The sequence below is a fragment of the Cydia pomonella genome, chromosome 25, assembly GCF_033807575.1.
Source record: "Cydia pomonella isolate Wapato2018A chromosome 25, ilCydPomo1, whole genome shotgun sequence".
Taxonomy (NCBI): Eukaryota; Metazoa; Arthropoda; class Insecta; order Lepidoptera; family Tortricidae; genus Cydia; species Cydia pomonella.
Window position 1 is genome coordinate 7,238,167 of NC_084727.1, and position 24,598 is coordinate 7,262,764.

The 24,598-nt window shown below is 39.0% G+C and overlaps 1 protein-coding gene across 2 annotated transcripts in view; it reads right to left on the minus strand.

The window, feature by feature from the left end:
* Positions 1-23,540, minus strand: part of LOC133531448 (transferrin-like) — a 39,128-nt gene extending 15,588 nt beyond the window's left edge. For both annotated transcript variants that reach the window (XM_061869676.1, XM_061869677.1), the window contains exons 1-5: positions 23,389-23,540; positions 11,767-11,851; positions 10,647-10,783; positions 10,109-10,257; positions 9,392-9,536 (exon numbers count right to left, since the gene is read on the minus strand). In XM_061869676.1, the coding sequence (XP_061725660.1) occupies positions 9,392-9,536; positions 10,109-10,257; positions 10,647-10,783; positions 11,767-11,851; positions 23,389-23,452 (580 nt within the window). In that variant the 5' untranslated portion in view covers positions 23,453-23,540. The remainder of the gene's footprint in view (positions 1-9,391; positions 9,537-10,108; positions 10,258-10,646; positions 10,784-11,766; positions 11,852-23,388) is intronic.
* Positions 23,541-24,598: the final 1,058 nt, after the last annotated feature.

Sequence of the window (24,598 nt, forward strand, 5' to 3'; positions counted from 1 at the left end):
TTTACAATAACTGTTATATAATTATACTCTATTTAATACGATGTAGGTTATTCTAATTATTTAATTATTTTCGGAAATCGTGGGTTGCATGTGTACTTACGGCTTTATTGTCCCAAACTGTAGCAAACGTAAGTAGACATGCGTCTTTATTGCATGGATATCCGCATGAAGTATGTGTACATGCATCTTTATTTACCGAAATGTAATTTTAGTGGAGGGACGCAAGTGCAATAATAGGAACTGTTTAATTTTTATATTTTTATATCAAGTCATAAAATTGTTAAATACATAAACGTAATTTTAAAAAGAGTCAGATATTTAGGTAACCAAACCGCAAAATAAAAATAATAAACTAGTAAAACATAGTTCAATCTCTGCTTACATGATTAAAATTATCTCTTTCCTTATAATTATGTAATCGAATTTCAAGTATTGGTAAAAAAAATTAGAATTGGCCCTCTTGTCTGCAGCAGTAAAAAATATTAAACTATTTGAAATACGAATATAAGTAATAAAATAATAGTATGTTAGCGTTTAATTTCGAAACTGGTCTGAATAATGTACTTAGATAAGAAATGTTATTAATACTGTCTTACTTATAATTTGACTGATATATAATTTGAATTAACTACATACTAGAGGGGTTTTACTGAGGCATTTTGTACATAAAATAAATTTAAGAACAAAAAAGAGATTTAAATTACTAACCAAACAGTACATAAATAAAGTACAAACTTCTAAAACAGAACTTAGGTTCTGTCACACATGATTAAATTAACTCTTTATAAATCTGATTAAATCTTATTCCACTATATTATGGTAATAAAACTTAAGAAATACTCCTCTTACTTGCAGCTATAATGCCTGTAATATATTTGGATGGAGAAATATTTTATTATTTGAAATAAGTTAGTAAATTATTTTAACATCTACACAAACTAGTACTAATTATTTACTTAGGTATGAAGTTTTATTAACTCAGACTTACCTATAAGTTGACTGGCATAATGCTGACATATAATTTGAACTCTACTGAAAGTACATGCAAGAGGTATTCTTCAGTTTTTTTTTTACATAAATTGAGATCAGTATTGCAATCAATATTACAAAAGTATACAATTAAATGATTCTAAGTACCTATGTGTCTTCAAAATTTATATTACTCCTACTTCTTACATCCACATGGGCTGTTTGTCGTCTTGTTCTGTTCTTAACAATCACATACTTCACCTTGAACGGGTCATCTTTACTAATTGATACCTCTCTTACACTCTTCCAACTTATGTTTTCATCTTGGCTGTTGTTTTTCCAAACACGGTAATTTAACTCGCTCTTAAAATCATAAAAACTGTTTTGTGTCATATTTTTGACCAAATAAGGCTCATGATCTGGTGATCTGACCCATCGGACTAGAAGTCTCCACTCTTCAGGCGTATAAATTGTCTTCAGTGACGACGCTTTCTCAATAGTTGAATGAACACTATCGCCTTCATTTTGTGTATGTCCTTTCTCAAGAAAGGAATGCGATATATTGACATTATATTTATTAGCGGCGTAAATAGAGATAATGAATATTTAATATTCATAATACCTTATGCATAATGGTAACATGCCAGTAGTGCTGTTATTTAAATAAATACATATAAGATATATGAAGACACCCGGTTGCACACTAAATCATAATAGGTATTACCTACATTTCAGTATAATTTAAAACTTTACTATAATTAAAATTACACGCAATATTATTTATTAATTGATGCCTATACTTTTATTTTATTTTATTTGCGTTTGGTACTCGTCCATGTTTAACTTAGAAATATACATATATGTCACGTGCGTGCCGTAGAAAATAAGGGTAAATTCGCTGTGACAGACAGATAGACAGACATACCCACGAGAGATCCTATAGTGCGTTTTTTTTTTTCAATTCGGAAATACGTACATAAATATTCCTAAAAAAGCTACAATTTCTTTCACCCACTATCATTACTACATGCGAAGTGAAAATAAAAATAAACAAAATTGCGCTGCTAATCACTTTATAGTATTTATGGGTAATCTATAATGATATATAAATTAAAATTAAGCAGATTGGATCTATAATTATACCATTTTTCTGTGCTTAAACTATTCAATAAAGATGTATGTTTATCCATTTCATGTAAAAAGGGCGCAAGTGTATATATCGAATCAATATTTTGTGGCTAATAAAGCTACATGTTTATTTGCGGTTGGGAATATTTTGTGCAACAAAGGCATATGTGACATTGTGACTACCATTTTTAAGTTATATAACAGTATGATACAAGCAGAAAATAACACCAATAAAACATTATTAACACGTTTCTTTCAAAAAATATGTTAGTACCACATAGACCCGTAAAAAACAGACGCAACTGAACTTACATCGTCGCGTGCGCAGCTAAGGCGCTTGTGGTAACATCGGGAAACAACGACGCACGTGCGGTAGCGGCATTATTTCATTTTCAACTGATCACATGCGTCGGTGTTCGCTTGCTTTATTTAAGAAACTAATAAAGATACAGAAAAAAGGATTTTTGTTTTTGATAGTATACAACATTTGTGTAACTTTCGCGAGATAAAATCGATTTTGGTATAAAGTCACATGTGGCTTTATTGCACCAAGGGTACGAAGTGTATGTGAAGTCAATGTGTGTGTGTGTGTGTGTGTGCTAATATGTGGTATGTGTATATGTATAAAAGCGCAAAATAGATCCTAAAGGGCGGCAAAACGTAGCATTAGACAGTACAACAGTGCACAAAAAAAAAATAAAAAAAAAACTTCATTCAATAAATCAATTTGAGGTCTTTGTTGCGGTACATATGCATCCCAACAATCAGGATGATATCTGGAATAGTGATTCTGTGCCTTCATAATTTAATTGCTTGAGATACGCAGTTACAGCAATTTTACAGCCTCTGTTGGTATACTTCTGCAGGTCAATATGTTTTGCTAAACGGTTGTACAGGAAGGGCCCTAAGAAGAATTGAAAGTTATGAGCAAATTTTGTTTTACAGGGTGGTATGCTAAAGACTCGATCCCGTCGTCTTTGTAGAGGTCTTACACCAGAAGTATCCTTGTGTTGTCTGGAAATCAGCGCCACAATGAATAGCTGTCTAACAGTCAGGGCATCAAACTCCTTATAGATGAGACCAGTGGGATAGTTTATTTTTTTAGAAGTGGCGACCTTGATTATCGCGCGCTGGGCGCGTTCAATTTTTATCAGGTGAGATTTCTTGGCTCCTCCCCAGGCTTCAATACCATATGTTAGTATGGATTGACACAAAGCAAAATAAATACTCTTTACTAGTGGTTCCCCGAGGTGTCTAATATTTTTAAAAATATAGATCAGTTTTATAACGCGTGTTGTAAGTAAATTGATCTGGGAGATCCAATTGAGATTTTGGTCAATAAGTAGTCCTAGGTACTTAGTAAGTCTTGTAGACTCTAGCTTATAACAACTACAAGAAGATAGGAAGGGATAACCACACGAGTGGGCCTTGATACTGAAAGTATTATCTGGTTGAGTAGAATTCCTGATGCTGAAGGTGATATATTTAGTTTTATCAAGGTTCAGAGAGAGGATGTTCAAGTTAAGCCACTCCATGACTTTAGCTAAGCCCAATTCCGCATTGTTTTTAACCTCGTTCCATGTGGATCCATGAAAGATTAAAACTGTGTCGTCAGCAAAAGTGGTAATGTCCGCATTATGTAGTTGTAGGTGACACAGTCCGTCAATGAATATAAGAAATAGGGTTGGACCGAGCACGCTTCCTTGTGGCACCCCGAAAGATAGAGGCTGCTCGTCACTCACGTATTCACCCACCCTGACAGTCTGTGTTCTTCCGCTGAGGTAACTATTAAATAACTGAAGTGGAATTCCTCTAATACCAAGATGTTCCATTTTATTTACAAGCGATGGAATAAAAACAGTATCAAAGGCTTTTGCTAAGTTTAAGAACACGCCCAGGCATTTATAATTAGAGTCAAGTTTACGAGATATTAAGCTAATGACGTGATTTAAAGCGTCTGACGTGGAGATGTGCTTCCGGAAGCCATACTGATTTTGTGAAATAAACTTATTTGATTCGAGATAATGCAACAGGCGCTTGTTCATAACCTTTTCCAGAATTTTCCCTAGTGTTGGGAGGAGGGAGATTGGACGATAATTATTTATGATGCCCCTGTCACCCGATTTGTAAATAGGAATTATTATCGACTTTTTAAGTGCTTCGGGAAAGACACCAGTTGCCAGAGCCAGGTTGCAGATGTGAGCTATAGGTTTAGATATGGAATCCACACATAGCTTAAGGAATGAAGATGAAATTCCGTCCCATCCTGTAGAAATGCTGTTTTTTAGGGATAGTATAAGGGTTTTTATTTCCGTAGCATCGGTCGGTAGTAAGACAATGGAGTTGACAGGGCTTGCATAATAATTATTGGCAGGTTGATTGTTTTGATGGTGGTTTGACAGCATTTTCTCAGCAAGATTTTGTCCTACGTTACTGAAGTATTCATTAATGAAATTAACTGACTCTTGAGGATTATGTTTTAATTTCAGAATATCAAAGGGTTGAGATTTTTGTTTATTAATGTGGCATATATCCTTTATTACTTCCCAAGTTTTCTTTAAATTATTTTTATTTTTGTTTATCAAATCCCGTTCATAATTACGCTTTACATCGTTTAGAATACGGTTACACGTGTTACGATATCTTTTGTATGAAACTTGTAGAATTTGATTTTGAGGTTGATTTCTAAGCTTTATGTGCAGTCGATCTCGAAACCTAATACAACGGAGGAGACCAGGCGTAATCCATGGCTTATGGGTCTTTCTTCTATTGGGCACTACGTGGGAACCAGTATGTTTATCTAAGATAGCTAATATCGAGGATAGAAATAAATCAGTTGCTGTATTAGCATCATAGCACTCCATGACTTGGCCCCAATCGACGGTTGATATTTCTTCAGATGCGGTTTTAAACATAGTTTTAGATTGTACCCTATATTTGTTAGTAGCAAGAGCCCCTAAATTGGAAATGGATGTAAATACGCAACAATGATCGGTAACGGTGGTTTCGCAAACAAAGGTTAGTGCAGTGAGTCGAGATTTAATAAGACAATGATCCAGACAGTTGTCAAGGCGCGTTGGGAGGTAGTGACTTGGTATAAGTCCATGAACAGCCGCAGTATTCAAGTAGTCGCAACTTCTGTTATCGTTAGTTTGTGGTTTTATATCAATGTTGAGGTCACCTATGGCTATTATATTTGGATAGTGCTTGATGCTCTGGAGTAGGAGGTCTAGGCTTGTGATAAAGGGGTCAATATTTCTAAAACAAGGTGGTCTGTATACCCCTAAAATCACAAATTTATGTCTAAGTGTAATAAGGAGGCAGTTTGCATCGTCCAGATCCGGTTCCGTTACTTGTGCGTCGAGTCCTTCTCTTATGTAGGCCACCACACCACTATTCTGATTAAGATATTTTTGCGTAGAATAACTTCGGTAATTAGACATAATTGGTATAACAGAATCTGCAGACAACCAACATTCTGTTAAGATAATAATATCAAATTCAAAATGGAACCTAGATAATAATATTTGTAAGTTATTGAAGTTACAGTTTAGGCTTCTTATATTCTGTGTAATGATAGTAAGATGACCTCGATTTGATTGTCGGTTTAATAAGTGAATACACTGAGTAGGGTCTTTTAATAGATGTGAGTCACCAATAACAACACTCTTGTCGATATCCGCAGATAAAACGTCTAAGGACATATTATTTTCTACTTATAGTGCCGGCAATAAGGCACAAAAGGAACATTATTTTTAATCATCGCGGATATTGTCAGAGTATTGTCACGGGCCGACCAACACAACACTATTATTGTTAGGTATGTTTTGCTTTGCCTTTTTATGTTGATTTGATATAAGGATCTTTGCTTTATAAAGTGTTTATTAGTGTGCTGGTGTGTGTGATAGTTTGTGGTATGTTGTGTGTGTGTCAAAAGGAAGTAATTGTAGTTAGAAAATACATATCCAATATAAATTAAATCGCAAAAATCTATAATTAGTGAAAAGAATAACAAAAGAAACGAAAAATATAGGTATTTTAGGCCAAATACCACGGTAAGTAACACAGACCCGACAAGTCATAAGGATTCATTAGCTAGTTGATTTGAGTCCGTTATCTCGATGCCTGGCTGGCCCTCTTCTTTGCGGACGTACAAGCGCCCTGCAGATGTCCACGAAGCCTTATATTGGCCTTTTTTCACTGCCATCCTAGTTAGGTATTGTAGCTTTTTGCAATTTGGAGTAAGTCTCTCTCCAATATAGATAGTGCTTTTTGTTGGTAGTCCAATCAAAGACGTATTAAAGCTGTCTGTAATATTTTCCTTATTATAACTGCGCAACGCACGCAGCAAGGCTATTTTTTGGCTCACACTTGAAAATTCAACTACTATTGGTCTTGGCGCGTTCGGTTTACCCCTGGCCCGATAAATCGAACGCACAAAGTGGGACTCAAAGTCTAGGCTCAAGGCCTGGTGAATTTTTTTGAGATGGTCCGCCGCTTGTTCGTTGCTGTCAGTTGGAATGTTTCGAATTTCCACGGTGGTCTCAAGCAGTTTCCTCTGTAGGTTTTCAACCTGTCCGCTCAAGTTGGAGATAGATGAGCTGGCCACGGCTTCGTTCACTTCAAGTGCCTCGACTCGTGTTTCTAACTGTGTATATTTTTCAGTCACATTTGTCAGCATAGTTTCGATTTTGTTACTCTGCTGCTTTAAGCTAACTATATTTTCATCCATCTTATTGAAATTAGCCGCCTGCTCTGTTTTGAAGTCCTTGAACATTGCCATAAGCGATGCCATCTGGCTAGAGAGGTTATCATCGGAATGTTTACGTTTTCGGAACAAGGCAGTGTTGTTGGATTCCATAATATTGGCTGTGTTTGTACTCAAATCAGGGTTTGAGCAACTCTCTGCCAGCGGCCTCGTAGGTGTTCCCATACTTTCTGATTATATTTTTATGTGCAGATAGTAGATATTTTGAGGAGATGTATTATTTTATTACGATAATCGGGCGTAGCAGATGTCTAGAACCGTGTAGTACCATGTAGTTAAAACCTCTGAACGTAGCCCCGTAGCACAGGTAGGTAGCACGTAGCCGATACCGCTTCTTCACCCGCGGCGCGGTTATTCTAGTTTACAAGATAAAATTATGTTATTTTTTTAAGACACGGCGCAATTAAGATGACGTAAGCCGTAGCACGTGTAGTAGATGATTGCGTAGCAAATTCGTAGCACTGCTAGATGTTACGTAGACGATAGCATGGTCGCAATAACAGGTAAAAACAACGCGAAATGCACTCGTCGCACTTGCACTCACGCACTTTTATGGTCACGAAGAGGTTAGCACATTTGTCCCGCCTTATTTAAGCCAATAGGAATTTCTAATTTTATTTTATTAGCGAAAAAACGAGCGCGGACTTGGGGACACGTCCGCTCATTGCGGAGACCGGAGGGGAAGGAATAGACTAGGAGTTCTGGTGATCAACTCCTGAGTCCATCATGAGACCCTGGACCTGATCTAGATTGATGGTGCTCGTCAGGGCAACTCTATTGAGCCCAAACACGATGGAGTTATGATGAGTAGATTAGGAGTTCTGGTGACCAACTCCTGACTCCATCATGAGACCCTGGACCTCATCTAGATCGATGGTGCTCGTCAGGGCAAATCTTTTGAGCCCAAACACGTTAGAATTATAATGAGTAGATTAGGAGTTCTAGTGACCAACTCTTGACTCCATCATGAGACCCTGGACTTTATCTAGATTGATGATGCTCGTCAGGGCAAATCTATTGAGCCCAAACACGATGAGGTTATGATGAGTAATTTAGGAGTTCTGGTGACCAGCTCCTGACTCCATCATGAGACCCTGGACCTCATTTAGATTGAAGGTGCTCGTCAGGGCAACTCTGTTGAGCCCAAACACGATGGAATTATAATGAGTAGATTAGGAGTTCTAGTGACCAACTCCTGACTCCATCATGAGACCCTGGACCTCATCTAGATCGATGGTGTTCGTCAGGGCAAATCTTTTGAGCCCAAACACGATGGGATTATAATTAGTAGATTATTAGTTCTGGTGACCAACTCCTGACTCCATCATGAGAACTTGGTCTTCATCCGGGTCAAAAATAATAATGCAAACCCTAACGTAATTTCAAGTGAAAATGCGTTTTTCAGAAAATCGCAGCCAAATAACACTAGACCTTACTCATAGTGTTGTGTTCCTGCCGGTGAGTAAGGTTGCCAGAGCTCAACGAGGGGCGGGAGGGGGTTAGGGTCGGCAACGCGCATGTAACTCCTCTGGAGTTGCAGGCGTACATATGCGGGCCGTATGCTTGTTTGCCACCGACTTAGTATTAAAAAAAAGTAACACTGAAAATCCATCAATAAGCGAGTCTGTTTGGCATACTGTAAAAAATGAACTTTTATTAAGATTTTCTAATCGCAGTATATAGCACTTCTCGGAACTCCGTAGCTGATTACGATCGCAACGAATGCCTGACAATCGAGCACAGGTCCGTCCTCTAAGCGCGCTCCGCGCGGACTGTGAGCGGGGCGTCGCTGCTGCGTGATTTATACGTGTTTAAAAAAAATATAAATTTACGGCAATGTAGGTCCCATAGTTACGATTTTTTTTTATAGGTTAACATAAAGTTACAGTTTGCTACAATATTATTTTTAAAGCAAAATATGCGTACAATTTGCGGAAATAAAATATAATAAAACCCTGTTTTCGCCAAAAAAATGAAGAAAACTCGGAAGGTATTTTATCAGTTTTTTCAAATGAATTTTCGATTGTTAATCATTCCAGCCCCTCGTACGAGATATGTTGAATCGAATTGTAGTCATTCATGTACCAAATGATTCTTGTTTATAGCAAAATTGAGAACCGAAACGCCACATCTCACTGCAAAATTTGGAAAAGACTCCCAAAAAACCTCATTAAAAAAGAGGTTTAAAAGAGAAAATGAAAATTTGAACTGTTGGAGCCCCTAGTTTAGGAAACGATTATTTAAGTACGTTATCAGTTTTTGAATAAATACTAATAGTTACGTCGTAATCTTGAATGAAAAAGGAAGCATTTTACAAAATACGCTCGTCTGTAGGAATAAGGACTCTTAATATAGAACGTAACGCAAGCGTTTCAAAAAATTGGAAACAACCCTATTGGAAAATGACAGTGTGATATTGCCACCATAAAAGTCGAACTCCTATGAAAATATGACGTCTACAGTAGGACTTCCCCATTTACTTGCTGGAAAGTTGTTTCAGAAGCTAAGAAGTACATGTTGACTTACTAAGTTCGGCATCAACGGTAGCATTGGCGCTCCAGGCTCCAGGGCGACAGGATTCTCCGAAGAATTGGCTCAGAGCCGCCACTTCCATCTCCTCGGCTGTCTTGAACTTGTAGTCTGCCTCTGGGCAGCGGTCGGTGTTGGCGGCCTGAAACAACAATGTATTATAGAGAATAGAATAGAGAATAGAGAGCGTTTATTCGTGGCAAAATAAAAGAAGAAAACAGCATATTACTTATCTCTCTCTCTTCTCGAGTCTAAATTTCCCATTAATGTGTACAGAAAGATGGTTTGTACTCACGGATGCGGAGATACTGCGGATTGAAGATTTATACACTTTATAGAATTTCTGTGTAGAAAATTGTTTTGTTGACAATAGACAATTGTACGTAGATAAGTAAATGCAGGTTTCTTTCACAGAAGAGCAAGATGTAGGTAAGGCGCCTATACATTCGAGATGCGAGTATTCAGGGTTCTCAATGGTGCCTAACGAATTAGTGGCTCTCTTGTTTTGGGTTATGTCCATGGACGACGATGGCTGCTTTTCATAAGGCGGATCGTCTGCCAGTACCATTAATGTAAATGCGCGTTTTGCAGATATGCGAACCACTGCCTTCCTTAAGCGTGACTTTCAGCACTCTATCCTTCACTTTCTTCTACTTGCAAAGAAGGACCCATTCAAATCTTGCGTTATTATTTCCTTCAACTTTTTAATCTTACCTGAGTTTCAAGTTGCTTCTCAACGCGCGGTGACCAGCGCAGCGCAGCCTCGCCTAAGCCAGGGTGGCAGTACTTGCTGCCACGCAGTCCCTCTAGTCCATTAGTGTGGGTGTTGCGGACCACCGCCACTGCCTGGAAGGACACCGCACCTGGAAGTTGATGGTCAATTAGTATGGATATGAGCACAATAAGACAAACAAAAAGTGCTGTATTAAACTAGTTTGTGTTCAACCCAACAAAAGTTTAGAAGTGCACCTAGAGCTCAAAACTGATCCCACGGGAATTGTGTCGCAAGCCTAGCCACTACTTAAACATACACCGGCGATTCCCAGAATGTGCCGTTTGTGGAGCGTCCTGGACAACACTTAGACTGACTCTACACCAGTGGCGGCGCGTCACAAATATTCGTAGGGAACCCGGAGCTAATTTTGCTTTCCTTTTGTCCATAAACCGATCGTGAAAATACTCAACGGACTGAAATTAGACAAGCCGGTGGGAATCGAGTTCTTTGAACGATCCTCCACTGCTCTACACTGACCTGGTTTAGTGATGTCCCTGACGGTGGCAATGACGCGGTGGTCGTTGGGTTGCGTCTGCGCGAGGACCAGGAGCTCCTCATCGCTGAAGAAGCCCACGTCAGCTGTGCCGCGCGCTAGTTGTAACGCGCAGTCCACTCTGAGAAAAAATATAAAAATGGGTTAATTTCTAATGGAGGATCAAACACCGATTTGTAAAACAAAAGTTGTTATTCCGTCACATCATAGGGATACCCGACTTAATACGATAAGCCTTAGTTTCCTCTTGAGAAATTGCGTTTGGGTAATGGCAGTTCCATTCGTTAACGTAACTAGTCTAGCTACTTCAAATCTTGGGGTTGAGTGGACGAGCGGACTCCATGGTTTCCTTAGAAAGCCGTGGCAAAAATGTCGAGAACAACGCTAGGAACGCTGATTAAAGGTTAAATACCGGTTGCAAAAGCACGCATTGGTTATTGGGTATTGTCCTAATAGCGACAGCAAATACCGCGGGCGAAAGTTCGTTCCACAGTTTAGCTGTGCGAGGCAAAACTACCAAAGTAAGATTAACTCCTACTTCCGGTTTGACGACCGGTTTGGCCTAGTGGGTAGTGACCCTGCCTACGAAGCTGATGGTCCCGGGTTCAAATCCTGGTAAGGGCATTTATTCGTGTGATGAGCATGGATATTTGTTCCTGAGTCATGGGTGTTTTCTATGTATTTAAGTATTTATAAATATTTATATATTATATATATCGTTGTCTAAGTACCCTCAACACAAGCCTTATTGAGCTTTAACTGTGGAACTTAGTCAATTTGTGTAATAATGGCCTATAATATTTATTTATTTATTTACTTAGTAAGTACTAAATATATTTATCCTCCATGTGGTGTCCGACAACGGCGACCTTTAAAATTTCCTCTTAATTAGTCTTAAAATTCCGGTCGCGCTGTGCACAATAAAGCTTCCCTTGGTCGCTATATGTGTATGCGTAGGACGGCTTAGGTCTAGACTTTCGTTGAAGGCGCTTTTGGTCCAGGTGTTCAAGTGGAGCTTCTTCAAAAGTAGCTACACCTTCTTTTACCTTATTGCGCCATTCTGATTTCTGAACCGCAAGGTTTTGCGGTGTAGTAAATACTAACCGGGATTCAACGGGGGTACAGATGGCTTGAGAATCACCCAGCTCCAAAGCTTGGCACTGGCTTGTTGATGACACACACACTTGATCTGAAATCATAAGCACAATATAATATAAGAAATCGTAAATAGTTGTATATGTTACTGTAAAAGCCCGAAGTACGGTAAAACCTAGGATATACCGGTAAGACCTAGGTTTTACCGATGCCGATCGGTAAAAGCCCGAAATGTGAAATAATTAATGTTCACTTCGGGCTTTTACCGACATGAATTTGGTAAATCCTAGGTCTTACCACGTCGACCGGTAAAGGTTGAATAATGCACTGGTTCTTGACATTATTAGATGAAAATCTTGTATCAGTGTAAGGGGCGTTACATGTAGCGCCATTTAGAGTGATGCTTCGTATTGTTTCGGCTATTTTACTAGTCATATAGATCTAGGTCTTTCGGTTTTGCTGAAAGTGAGAGTGAACTCTACTCACTGCAAATTCGAACGCCGTGAGTAGGGATCTAGAAGTCCTAAGAGTAGAGTGTCACATACCCTTTGTAAGCAATATGCCCAGTTGGTAGGAATTTTCGGGCTGTAGCTAGCCGCTGTAATGGGTAACAGAAACGCGTTCCGTATGTGCTTCGTTTTCGAGATGACTAGGGTGCACTGCATAATGCAGAGATTATCATATCGCGACCAATTGGCATCTTGACTAGGTATCAAGGTTTAGGTATAGTTTACAGTAAAAACAAATTAGGTATCTATTAATAGTTCTCGCTTGATGAATCGATCAAATGACACCCAGGGGCTTTCAATTAAATCATTCAATCTTGAGGATGCTGCCTGTGGGTGAAGTTTACACAACGAGCCTATAACGCCTTGCGCGTTCAATATAATAACATCTTGAGGATGCTGTTGCGGCTGCCGAAGCACTGCAGCGCGTCCGGCATGTTCGCTGAGGCGCGAGTAAATGACTTTTTGCCATCAGGCGGAAAAGAATCGCCTCCATGCTGAGACGGGTGCGCGGCAGCAGTAACAGCCTACTCAAGGTGTTGGCCGAGCACCTCGACTGCCCCGTTACAAAGTTTTGGGTGGAGGTGGCAATTGGGAGAACGAAATAGAGTATGGCAACATTGGCAACCTGCGCCCCTACTCTGCACACATCTTAGTGTTTAGTTATAAGTTCTTATTTTTATTTTTCTCTTAGTACCTAATTAGCATAGTTTTAAGTTTATACTAATAGTCGTTATGGATCAGTGATAAACGGTTTTTTTTTATACCCAGGGTACGAGACCAAAATTTAAATTCGTCCTTTTCTACATATTAAAGGTTGTGCTAAACTATTTACTTTTATACCTAACATTTTATTCTGTAAGAAAAGGAGACACTTGACCTGTCCGATGTCCGACGCGTCGCGTGTGATGTCACGGCGCGAAGCTCATGAACGCGACCGCACAGGACCGGACCCTAAAGGCAGCAGTGCACCAGCGCCAGAGTACTCTGAACGTACCGAACGAAAGAAAAGTACGGTAAGCGATAAAAACTTGTACAAACAATGTTTTTTGTTTCCAGAAAAATACTAAATCGTACTTTTCTTCCGTTTTACATAATCCAAAATTCAAGTGTCTAGTTTAGCTTCCAAGATTAAGTTTTATAAAAGCTTGGAAAAACTCAAGTATCCGAAAAACACATGTACAAAGAAACAACTTGATATAAATAAGAAATAGTTTGTATTCAAAATACTACTTATAAAGAAATGTGTCGGAGAACTTTCCGGAGAATATTTTTGGGAGTAATGAGAAATTTGCTCTATCAAGTTTAAAATATTTTTTCGAGACCAGAGGGCCTACCGCGAACCACGTTCGACGTGTTGCCTCTCTGTCGCACTTGTAAATTTGTACGTAAGTGTGACAGGAAGACAACCCGTCGAACGTGGTTCGCGGTGGGCCCTCAGGTCGCTTTACTAATATCAATAAAACACACACACGCATTTAATTTGAGCAAAATAAGGAACATTATCCTAATAAATAAGATGTTTGCCACCATCATGTTTTGGCGTACCACAGCCAATCGCCTGCACGATTCAAGTGTGTGCTGGGCCGTGTCATGGCAGATTGTGGTTGGCTCTCTCTTCATTTCATGCAAGTAATGACCGTAGCAACCGTGTCCGGTTGTTACCTGCGTCACTCTGCAGCTGGGCACCCCGTGTTCTCTATCGAGCCACTGGTCGAATGACGGGAGGAGAGCCCCTATACTGCGGACTCCATAGGAGGAATCCTCCAGGTCGCTCTTCCAGCGGTCCCTCAGTCTCATGACAGCCTGTCGTTGCTCTTTCTTCGCCACCTCTGGGTCGAGGCGTTCTCCACGCGCTCTGGCCTCTGCTCTCATATGGTAATTTCCAGCTATCATTTTAGCTTCCAGCTCCCAGGGTGGAGTGCCTGCCAGGGCTAATGCCACCGCGAAATACACCGTATGGTATTCCTTTATTATGCGCAAGGCCACCACCCTCAGCGGACGCCTTAGGAGAGGCTTGGCTTTAGCCAAGAGCCTGTCTGCCCAAATTCGTGCCCAGTATAAGGCCATGCTCCGAACAACGCCCAGGTACAGGCGCCGACAAGGGGCTTTCGGCCCACCCACGTTTGTTAATAGCCGGCTAAGGGCTGAGGCAGCACCCACGATTCGGGGCGCTAACCTGAGGAAATACTGTTCATAATTCTACCTCCGGTTAAGAACAAGACCCAGGTACTTCATGTGTGAATTGATCGGAAACCTCTCACCTGCAACAGCTATAGTTAAGTTCTCAGGTAGCGCCCTTCCAGGTCCCCCGAAGACAATTGCTTCAGTCTTCGGGAGGGACACATTCAATCCTAGGCGTTTGATGCGACCCACTGACATCTTTGTCACTACCGCCGCTCTGAAAAAGTTATCTTCCATGTGCCTTCTCCGCACAGCCACCATGGTGTCGTCAGCTTAGCAGATGGTGATCATGCAGGGAAACTGCCCCCCTCCCCCCTTATGGCCCAGTCATACCATATATTCCACAGCAGGGGGGTTTTCTCCCTGTCCCACCTTCCGTACTCCAGAGAGAGCCGCCGCGGCTTGTTGTTGAAAAATTGTAACTAAACCTACAGCAAAACCAGAACAATAACAGTCAGCACTATGACTATTTTTATGAAATACGAGTGTTAATTATATTACCAGTGGGAGCGGGACAGTAATAAACAGTGTAACGATGCACGTTATTCTAATCAAAGTAAGATTAGGTTATACTGTGCGCGACTGTACAATCGCGAGAGTAGTCTCAGCGTAGCAACAACGTTAGCAGTTTTGATCGCGCGGTACGTTCAGAGTACTCTGGCGCTGATGCACTGCTGCCTTTAGGGTCCGGTCCTGTGCGGTCGCGTTCATGAGCTTCGCGCCGTGACATCACATGCGACGCGTCGGACAGGTCAAGTGTCTCCTTTTCTTACAGAATAAAATGTTAGGTACAAAAGTAAATAGTTTAGCACAACCTTTAATATGTAAAAAAGGACGTATTTAAGTTTCGTCTCGTACCCTGGGTATAAATAATAAATAAAGAAAACCGTTTATTTCAGATCACTGATCCATAACGACTATTACTATAAACTTAAAACTATGCTAATTAGGTACTAAGAGAAAAATAAAAATAAGAACTTATAACTAAACACTAACAGGTGTGGAGAGTAGGGGCGCAGGTTGCCATACTCTATTTCGCTCTCCCAATTGCCACCTCCACCCAAAACTTTGTAACGGGGCAGTCGAGGTGCTCGGCCAACACCTTGAGTAGACTGTTGCTGCTGCCGCGCACCCATCTCAGCATGGAGGCGATTCTTTTCCGCCTGATGGCAAAAAGTCATCTACTCGTGCCTCAGCGAACATGCCGGACGCGCTGCAGTACTTCGGCAGCTGCAACAGCATCCTCAAGATGTTATTATATTGAACGCGCAAGGCGTTATAGGCTCGTTGTGTAAACTTCACCCACAGGCTGCACGTGTAGAAAGTCTGACAGTAAGCTCTAAAGAGCGTCAATTTAACTGATGTATTACACCGTGCGAACCTGCGGGCAAGCATATTGCCTCTCACTGCCGTCGCTCTTTTCTCCTTTTCCAGATCCAGATCGTCATTCAATTCAGTTGTAAGCATATGCCCCAGATACTTAAAGCTATCTACAACTTTTTAGGGGTACGCCACACAACATGATCCTCGGCTCCGTAGACGGGTTATACTAACGATCTTTGAATATAACAACCTGACTTTGGGCCGTGTTGTATTTTAGACCATGCTGCCCGGCGTATTCCTCACAAATATTGATGAGCTGTCGTACCGCGTCAGCCGAAGGCCCCAGCAACGCCATGTCGTCAGCGTAACTTATATTGTTAAAACACACATCATCTGTATGGCAACAGACATGTGCCCTGCTGAGTGCCTCGATCAACTCGTTTACGTAGACGTTGAAAAGGAGAAGGGATGTTAGCCCTCCCTGTCTCGCTCCACATTGTGGTTTGTACTCGTCAGACTCCTCTCCCGCCCATCTTACTCGATTGACCTGGCTGTTGTACCAATGTTTACGCAACGCGACCTATTCAATGGAATCTCCCGTTTTGTAAGCTTATACTATAGCTTGTCGTACACAACCAGGTCAAACGCCTTTGACAAGTCCAGAAAGCACGCATAGATCGGCGTGTTCTTGTCCTTGTAGTACCTGACAGCTTGCTTAAGACACAAAATCGCACTTTCGGTCGAAAGCAGTCTTACAGAATAGAGTTGTGAGATTCCGGTTCAAATAACCCTTTAGCGGCGCGGATCCTTTGTTCCGACCGGCCGTACCAATACTTAGTTCCTAGGGACACAGAGGCCTCCTTTCGCATCCACATCAGCTGTCCACGGCGCTTAAAGATGTTCCTGGCTAACCAGGAGCGGCCCTCGGTACGACCAACTAGCATGACAGGAGAGTACCAACATACTACGGAACCAGACAGACAGATACTACAAACCACTACCATGACCCACGCTTAGCAAAAGGTTTTTTACTTAAAATAAAATTATTTAATTGAAAGCATCTGGGTGTCATTTGATCACCCAGCCATAGTCGCTTCAACAGGCGAGAACTATTAATAGATACCTAATTTGTTTTTACTGTAAACTATACCTAAACCTTGATACCTAGTCAAGATGCCAATTGGTCGCGATATGATAATCTCTGCATTATGCAGTGCACCCTAGTCATCTGGAAAACGAAGCACATACGGAACTCGTTTCTGTTACCCATTACAGCGGCTAGCTACAGCCCGAAAATTCCACCAACTGGGCATATTGTTTACAAAGGGTATGTGACACTCTACTCTCAGGACTTCTACATCCCTACTCACGGCGTCCGAATTTGCAGTGAGGGAGTTCACTCTCACTTTCAACAAAACCGAAAGACCTAGATCTATATGACTAGTAAAATAGCCGAAACAATACGAAGCATCACTCTAAATGGCGCTACATGCAACGCCCCTTACACTGATACAAGATTTTCATCTAATAATGTCAAGAACCAGTGCATGATTCAACCTTTACCGGTCGACGTGGTAAGACCTAGGATTTACCAAATCCATGTCGGTAAAAGCCCGAAGTGAACAATAATTATTTAACATTTCGGGCTTTTACCGATCGGCATCGGTAAAACCTAGGTCTTACCGGTATATCCTAGGTTTTACCGTACTTCGGGCTTTTACAGTAACATATAGATAGATGCCAGTACCATCGCAATCCCGTAAGGGATCAGGTCAGCTCGACCTTAGAATTGGTCAAAGAATAGTCTTTCTAAGATTGCATATAGCTGCTCCAGAAAATAACATATGGTTTTTTTTACGATTACATACGAAACTTCTAATCGATAAATTTTCTTTGTATAACAATTTTTAGCGATGAAAACTAGTAGCAGTAGGGCTTAGATGGTCAGTTCTTTATCATCTGTCACCATGCCTGTCACGTTCTAACAAGTATGTAAGTGCGAAAGTGACAATTGGCATGACAAGTGATAAAAATGGGATCATGGTCGCAGCGACGCAGACATAGATATACATATACGGTATAAACGTTATTTGAATGTTCTTGTAATCATGTTATTTTAGAACGTCGTTTTAAATTTCAATGATATTTTAGAACGTCGTTTTAAATTTCTATTGTATGACGGCGCCGGCGGCGGCTAGGTTCTTGAAACTCTTAAGTACATATTTATTATGCTTACATGATATAATTATTTGCCAGGCAACATGGCGAAATACCGTTTCTTCCCCCTTTATTTATAATCTGATAACGTTTTGCGTTGATAAATCGATAAGTTGTTAACTTTGGATCAATTATTGCATGGTGTGGTAGATTGTTAACCAAGGGATGAAAGGCACCGGTCCATTTCTGTCGAGGTAGTTAACCACTCGAACGCAGTCAGAGCGCCTATAGTCTGAGACTGAAATGGTGCCTTCACCCGAGCTAAACAATCTAGGTACTTTTAATTTCGAATACGAGGAAATAATTTATAATATACACGTGCATTTATAAAAAAAACACGGCTAAGTAGTATTTTACCAATTATTTAATGGTATTTTTAACAATTTAGAAAAAAATATCGTTATTTATTGAATCAAGAGTAAATTATCAGAATGGAAATTGTACAACAACTCCATTTAAAACCAAAATTTTAATTGCTTATCATAAAAAAAGGAAAAAAAAGTATCTAGGAAGTACGTGTTCTAGAGCAGAATCGTATCATTTTCTGCAAAGTTTTTAGAACAACAACGGTCCACTTTCAGTGTATGAGAAATTAAAAATACATTGATACGGGGAATTTCTTCTAAACATGTACTTTTTGAACACACTTGCTCAAAACGGCGTTTTTAGTCCATCGATTTCTGGCTCATAATCCTAGATATTAAACACGCGTGCTTTTTGCATATGTTATAACACTCGTGTTTTTTCATTATATTAAATATCCAACTTAGTTAAGAAGGTAACTGATTGCTAAAAATATGTATGGAAACGGAGCCTTCTTAAATTGGTCGAGTAGATTTTACAACGTGAATAGGGTTGTTTCCAATTTTTTGAAACGCTTGTATTACGTTCTATATTAACTAAAAGTTACCCTAAAATTCAACTTTTATGCTAAAAACGGCTTTAAATATATTAAATTAACAAAATATATTTTGAAAGATGCTTTCGCGCCCAAAACGCTCTTTGAAAATTGTGTGACGTCACAGTTTACGGTTTGACACATAACTACATACGCACGTAGCAGATACGAACTGTCAACTGACATTTGTCATTTGTTGTTTATCGCCTAACTGTCAACAGTGGCAATCCGAGAGTTGTGACGTCATCCTGATCTTCAAAGACGTTTCGAGTTTGGTCACGTGACGTGTGCCAAAAGATATTTTAAATTAAATATTTACAAAAATATGGCCATTACAGGTACCCTAAAAGTAGTTTAACATGTTCTTATAATGTGAAAGAATTTATTGGGTTACAATTCTGCCCTAAGATTTGTAGATGGAAACAACCCTATTGGCGGGAGCCGGCGGCGGGGCGGGTGGCGTCAGGCACTATGACAGATGCAAGACTTTTAATAACCGATTTAACATTTAAAATTTGATTAATATGAAAGTTTCTTTTTTCCTCGCAAGTATGTTGAAAAACGTCGTATGAAACGCGTGTGCTATGGTCATTACACACATCGGCTTTCTTATTGATTATTACACAACATCGCCTCGTGTGTAATGACCAACTTAGCACACTTGTATTAAAATGTACTATTTCCTTTTTTCGAGAACCCCTCGAGAAAACCTTGTCAGGAAGCTTATTACAATTCCACAAACGTCCGAGGGTATTTTTATTCCATAGCCAATACAAATATGTCCAGTAAGTACCTGGCTACAGTGTCCTTTACTCTGATAACATTATCGCTATCAGTTTGCGATATGATTATTGAGCGCTAGGCGCGGCAGCTGAATCACGATTCAGGCGGTAATACATTACGTGTATGCCTGTATGACTGATACATGATTAATGTTTTACTTCTAAGAAACAGGCGATCATTGTACTTAATGTAAACTGAAATAAACATAGGCGAATTTAATTTTTGGTGCAAGCTTTTATCGCTGAGTGTACTTTTCTTTCTACAGGCAAGAAAACCGAGGCCGTGGCCGTACGTGGGAGCAGTAATAGCATCTTAAATAAGATAGCTAATAAGCTTGATTGTCCTTTGTTGTGGAAACTCTGTCAAAGGACAAAATCTATGTTTGTTATTAATTACTAACGTAGGTTAGGATCAACTAACACTAATTGGTCCATTTGTTGTCTTAATAACAAATAAATAATACTCATCGCGACAATTCTAAAAACCCCAAACACAATTAGGTTGCGTTGTTTTATAAAAGAGTTCCTATAACCACCTCCTGTCTGATCAGCAGATCAGCTCGATGTATTTACTTAATATAAACTGAAATAAGTTTTTGGCAATAATTTCATTTTTGGTATAGGTAAAAAACTTAAGTAAGTCACCTGTTGTATGTAGTTGTGACGTGTTCGAATAGACATTTGATTTTGTTTGTGTGTGTCTTTTAAACATATATTGTCTATTCGAACACGTCACAACTACATACAACGGGTGCACAACACCTTACTTAAGTTTTTTACCTATACAAGCTTTTATCGCTGACTGTACTTTTCTTTCCACAGGCACCTATATTCATCGCGACAATTCTAAAAACCCCAAACACAATTAGGTTGCGTTGTTTTATCACAGAGTTCTTATGGCCACCTCCTGTCTGATCAGCAGATCAGCTCGATGGTACAGTCGAGGTCAAGATATCTTTACAATTGAGTGTTAGAAACATATTTAAATAAGTTTACACACAGCGTGACAAAACAGGCTTACAATGCACATGATAGTTATTCAGCGGACCCCAGGCAGGTGACAAAAATGCCAGGATAACGCAAGAAAGAAAAAAAAAAGGTTTTAAAAGTGTCCAGGTGTCAGCTATAAATAACATTTCCAAATCTCTCCAGAGTAGCGCTAGAGTATAGCTAGTTTTTTGTGATAAATTAATTTAAAAAAAAATCAGGCCCGACAACAGGATGAAATAGAATCTGGATGTAATAGGGTTGTTTCCATCTACAAATCTTAGGGCAGAATTGTATCCCAATAAATTCTTTTGGATTATAAGAACATGTTAAATTACTTTTAGAGGACCTGTAATGACACTAATGACCATATTTTTGTAAATATTGAATTTAAAATATTTTTTGGCAAACGTCACGTGACCAAACCCGAAACGTCATTGAAGATTCTGATGACGTCACAACTCTCGGATTGACACTGTTGACAGTTAGGCGATAAACAACAAATGACAAATGTCAGTTGATAGTTCGTATCTTCTACGTGTGTATGTAGTTATGTGTCAAACCGTAAACTGTGACGTCACACAATTTTCAAAGAGCGTTTTGGGCGCGAAAGCATCTGTCAAAATATATTTTGTTCATTTAACATATTTAAAGCCGTTTTTAGTATAAAAGTTGTGTGGTGTAGTATATAATTAGTACGTAAGCAATTGCATATATAATCGTGTAACCTGCCTAATTAGATCAGAATAAATCATAATCTTCATCGGAGCTGTTGTTTCATTAACGCCGTCCGTACAGTTGAATTTTAGGGCAACTCTAAGTTAATGTATTTAAGATAAACTAACCATGCATGAAATAAAGCACCAGATAATTATTAAAAAAAACTAAATAGGATATAAATATAAAAATGTGCCTTGAAAACCCTCTTATGGGAGAACAGTTTCAAAATTGTCCAGCTGTCAGCTATAAATAACAGTTCCAAGTTTCCCCAGAGTAGCGCTAGAGTACCTATGAACTTAGCTGTTATTGACTGAGTGAAGTGCCCTGTCGATGATTTGAAATGTTTTATCAAATATTCTAGGTATGGTGTAGCCACCTATTTAAGGTTTTTTGACGGACACATTTTCATACATAGAGAGTGTTTTCCTTACCTACCTTCCATACAACAAACGTAAAGGTAATGGCTATGTTTATAGCTGCTCTAGCACTACTCTGGAGAGATTTGGAACTGTTATTTATAGCTGACAGCTGGACACTTTTGCAACTGTTCTTCCAAACCTAAGAAAGTTTTCTCTCCCTCCATAGTAAAAGATGCACTTATGCAGCAGAAGGGGATGGATCTATGGATTTTTGCATCATTTATTTGTGTGTTGAAGCTCAGTATAGTGCCCTTTAAAATAATTTAGAATTTCTTGTCGGTCTGTAGGTCTGTAATTTTGCCGTGTACGATTTTAAAGGAAAAGTGCAAACTTATGTCGGTCTTATTTTGACGGCACATCAAAGACTTTCGGAGAATATTATCGTGATCATGATTATTGTGTCGATCGATCAGTGACTCACTGCCTAAGTAAAAAAAATAGAATAAAAATTGCAATAAATCCGGTTCGAAGGACCAGAAAATGTAGTGTATATTTTGTAATTTATGTATATATTTATATAATTAAATACGTATTTCCACTGGTTCGTTTATTATAGCAATGTACCAAAGATAATATAGTTATTCTATCTATCTATCTACTTTCGGTCCCGGGACTAATTTTATATAGAAAACCAGTAACAGGATCACACCCTCCGAACGAAACTTATATTGGTTACATCCTATTTATTTTTTATTATCTGTTGTATTCAAGGTTGTAAGAATGTCAGCTTTATTTTGAATAATCATTATCTTCATAACTACTTATTTAAAAATATATACATAAATAGGACATTCTTACGGATAGACTATGCCACAGTAAGCTCAAGAAGGCTTGTGTTATAGGTACTTAAATAAATATTTAAGTATATAGAAAACACCCAAGACACAGGAAATATCTGTGCGATTTCCACAAATAAGATAAGACATATATTACTATACATACAGGTCATAGATAGGGCTTGCAATCCGGATAAACGTTTTATCACGATATCTGTGCAATTTACTTTCCGGATTTAGATTAAGTTTATATCTAGTACCACTAAGTTATACCTTACACTGTTTTACACTGAAGAGCTCAAGTTTAGGGATGTACTTTACCGAAATTTTAAATGTATATGTGAACGTGGACGGAACTAAAATAAATGTTCGCGCTCCCATACTAAATACGTATAGGTACGGGGAGTGGTTTATGTGTGGTTTGCGAATTCTATCTATAGGGTCGTATATCTATAAGGTACATCTATATTTCCCGATATCAGGCCCAAAGTCAGTCCTGTTAATCGTCTTCCGTTTCACGGAATATCAGCACATCATTAAAGATATTTGAAATGTAAAAATTGGTTCATATGCAAAAAAATCAAACATCGAACATTTTTGGCAATTGGAGACCAAGTATTTTTTACACGTAATATTCCGTGAAACGGATAACGATTATCAGGCCCGACATCGGGCTTGATTTAGTGTGTAAGTAGCCCTTTATATGTAGTTTAAATAATCTCTAAAAATTAACGGCTAAGATAACACAACAACTAGCAACAACCTTCAAGATAAAATGTCTTACATCATCACCAAAAAAAAAAACCAAATGATACTTACATCTATTTTGCGCGACCACGCAGGCCAAAAGCATAGACAACAAAATACAACTTTTCAGCGCCATTTCACAACACCAATAGGTACCTAAATTAACACTATTTTATAAAACCACCTACTACCCGCTATATCTCGCCCTACTATGTATGAAATTCAGGATTTCAGCTTGCTAATACGGTTATCTTATCAATTTCGAAATTCAGTGTAAATGTAGGTGATATAATATTGAGTAGATAACGGTTATCCGTTCTATTGAGTAGATAAAGGTAATCAGTACGGTATCGTGTCATTCATGAAGACGCGTGGCTTGATTCGTATTGTCATATTATTAAGGGTTAGATTTGACAAATCTGCGCGTCATCGTGGACACGAAGTATATCTACGTAAATCCAGAGATAAGTGAGGTGATAAAGACTGCAGCTGTTAGTGTACGAGCTTATGTTGCAGTAGTATAGATCATGTCATTCACGACGACGCGTGCCTTGAATAGAATAGAATAGAAAAACGTTTATTGCAAAACCATTTACAAACAGCACCATATTAGTAAAAAAAAGAAAGAAAGAAGATCTAAATACACTAAACAGACTCGTAATGGCATGTTATTAAAGGTTAGACTCGAAAAATCTGAGCGTCAAAAAAAAAAAAAAATATTATAAGACATTATTACACAAATTGAGTAAGTCCCACAGTAAGCTCAATAAGGCTTGTGTTGAGGGTACTTAGACAACGATATATATAATATATAAATACTTAAATACATAGAAAACACACAATAAATAGATACAAAGCTCAGAAATAAATTAAAAGTGGAAAAATTCACTGTTTTGTGGGAAAATTAAGTTATTATGAAAGCATATCTTTGGTATATCCCGATAGAATTATTCATCATTCCGAGGCAAATAAATACTTATGCGTAAGGGGCTTAATGAAAAAAAAAATTGTGAACCTCCGAAAATCCTTTGACTAGATACGAACAAATGCGTCGGGCTGATATTCAACATCAACACAGGGACGTGAATATATCCATCAGATGTCAATTGATGGCGTTTTGATGTACGTCTAAGCTAGTGTTAATGTGTGGTTAAATGCCGAAGCGTCATAGCCATGCATAAACGTCTACTTTCATAGAATTTTGTCATTAGTGATGAAATTTTGACACTTCAAATGGCATGCAAAGTTTGCTTGGTTCAGCACCAGCCTTATCCTACGTGCT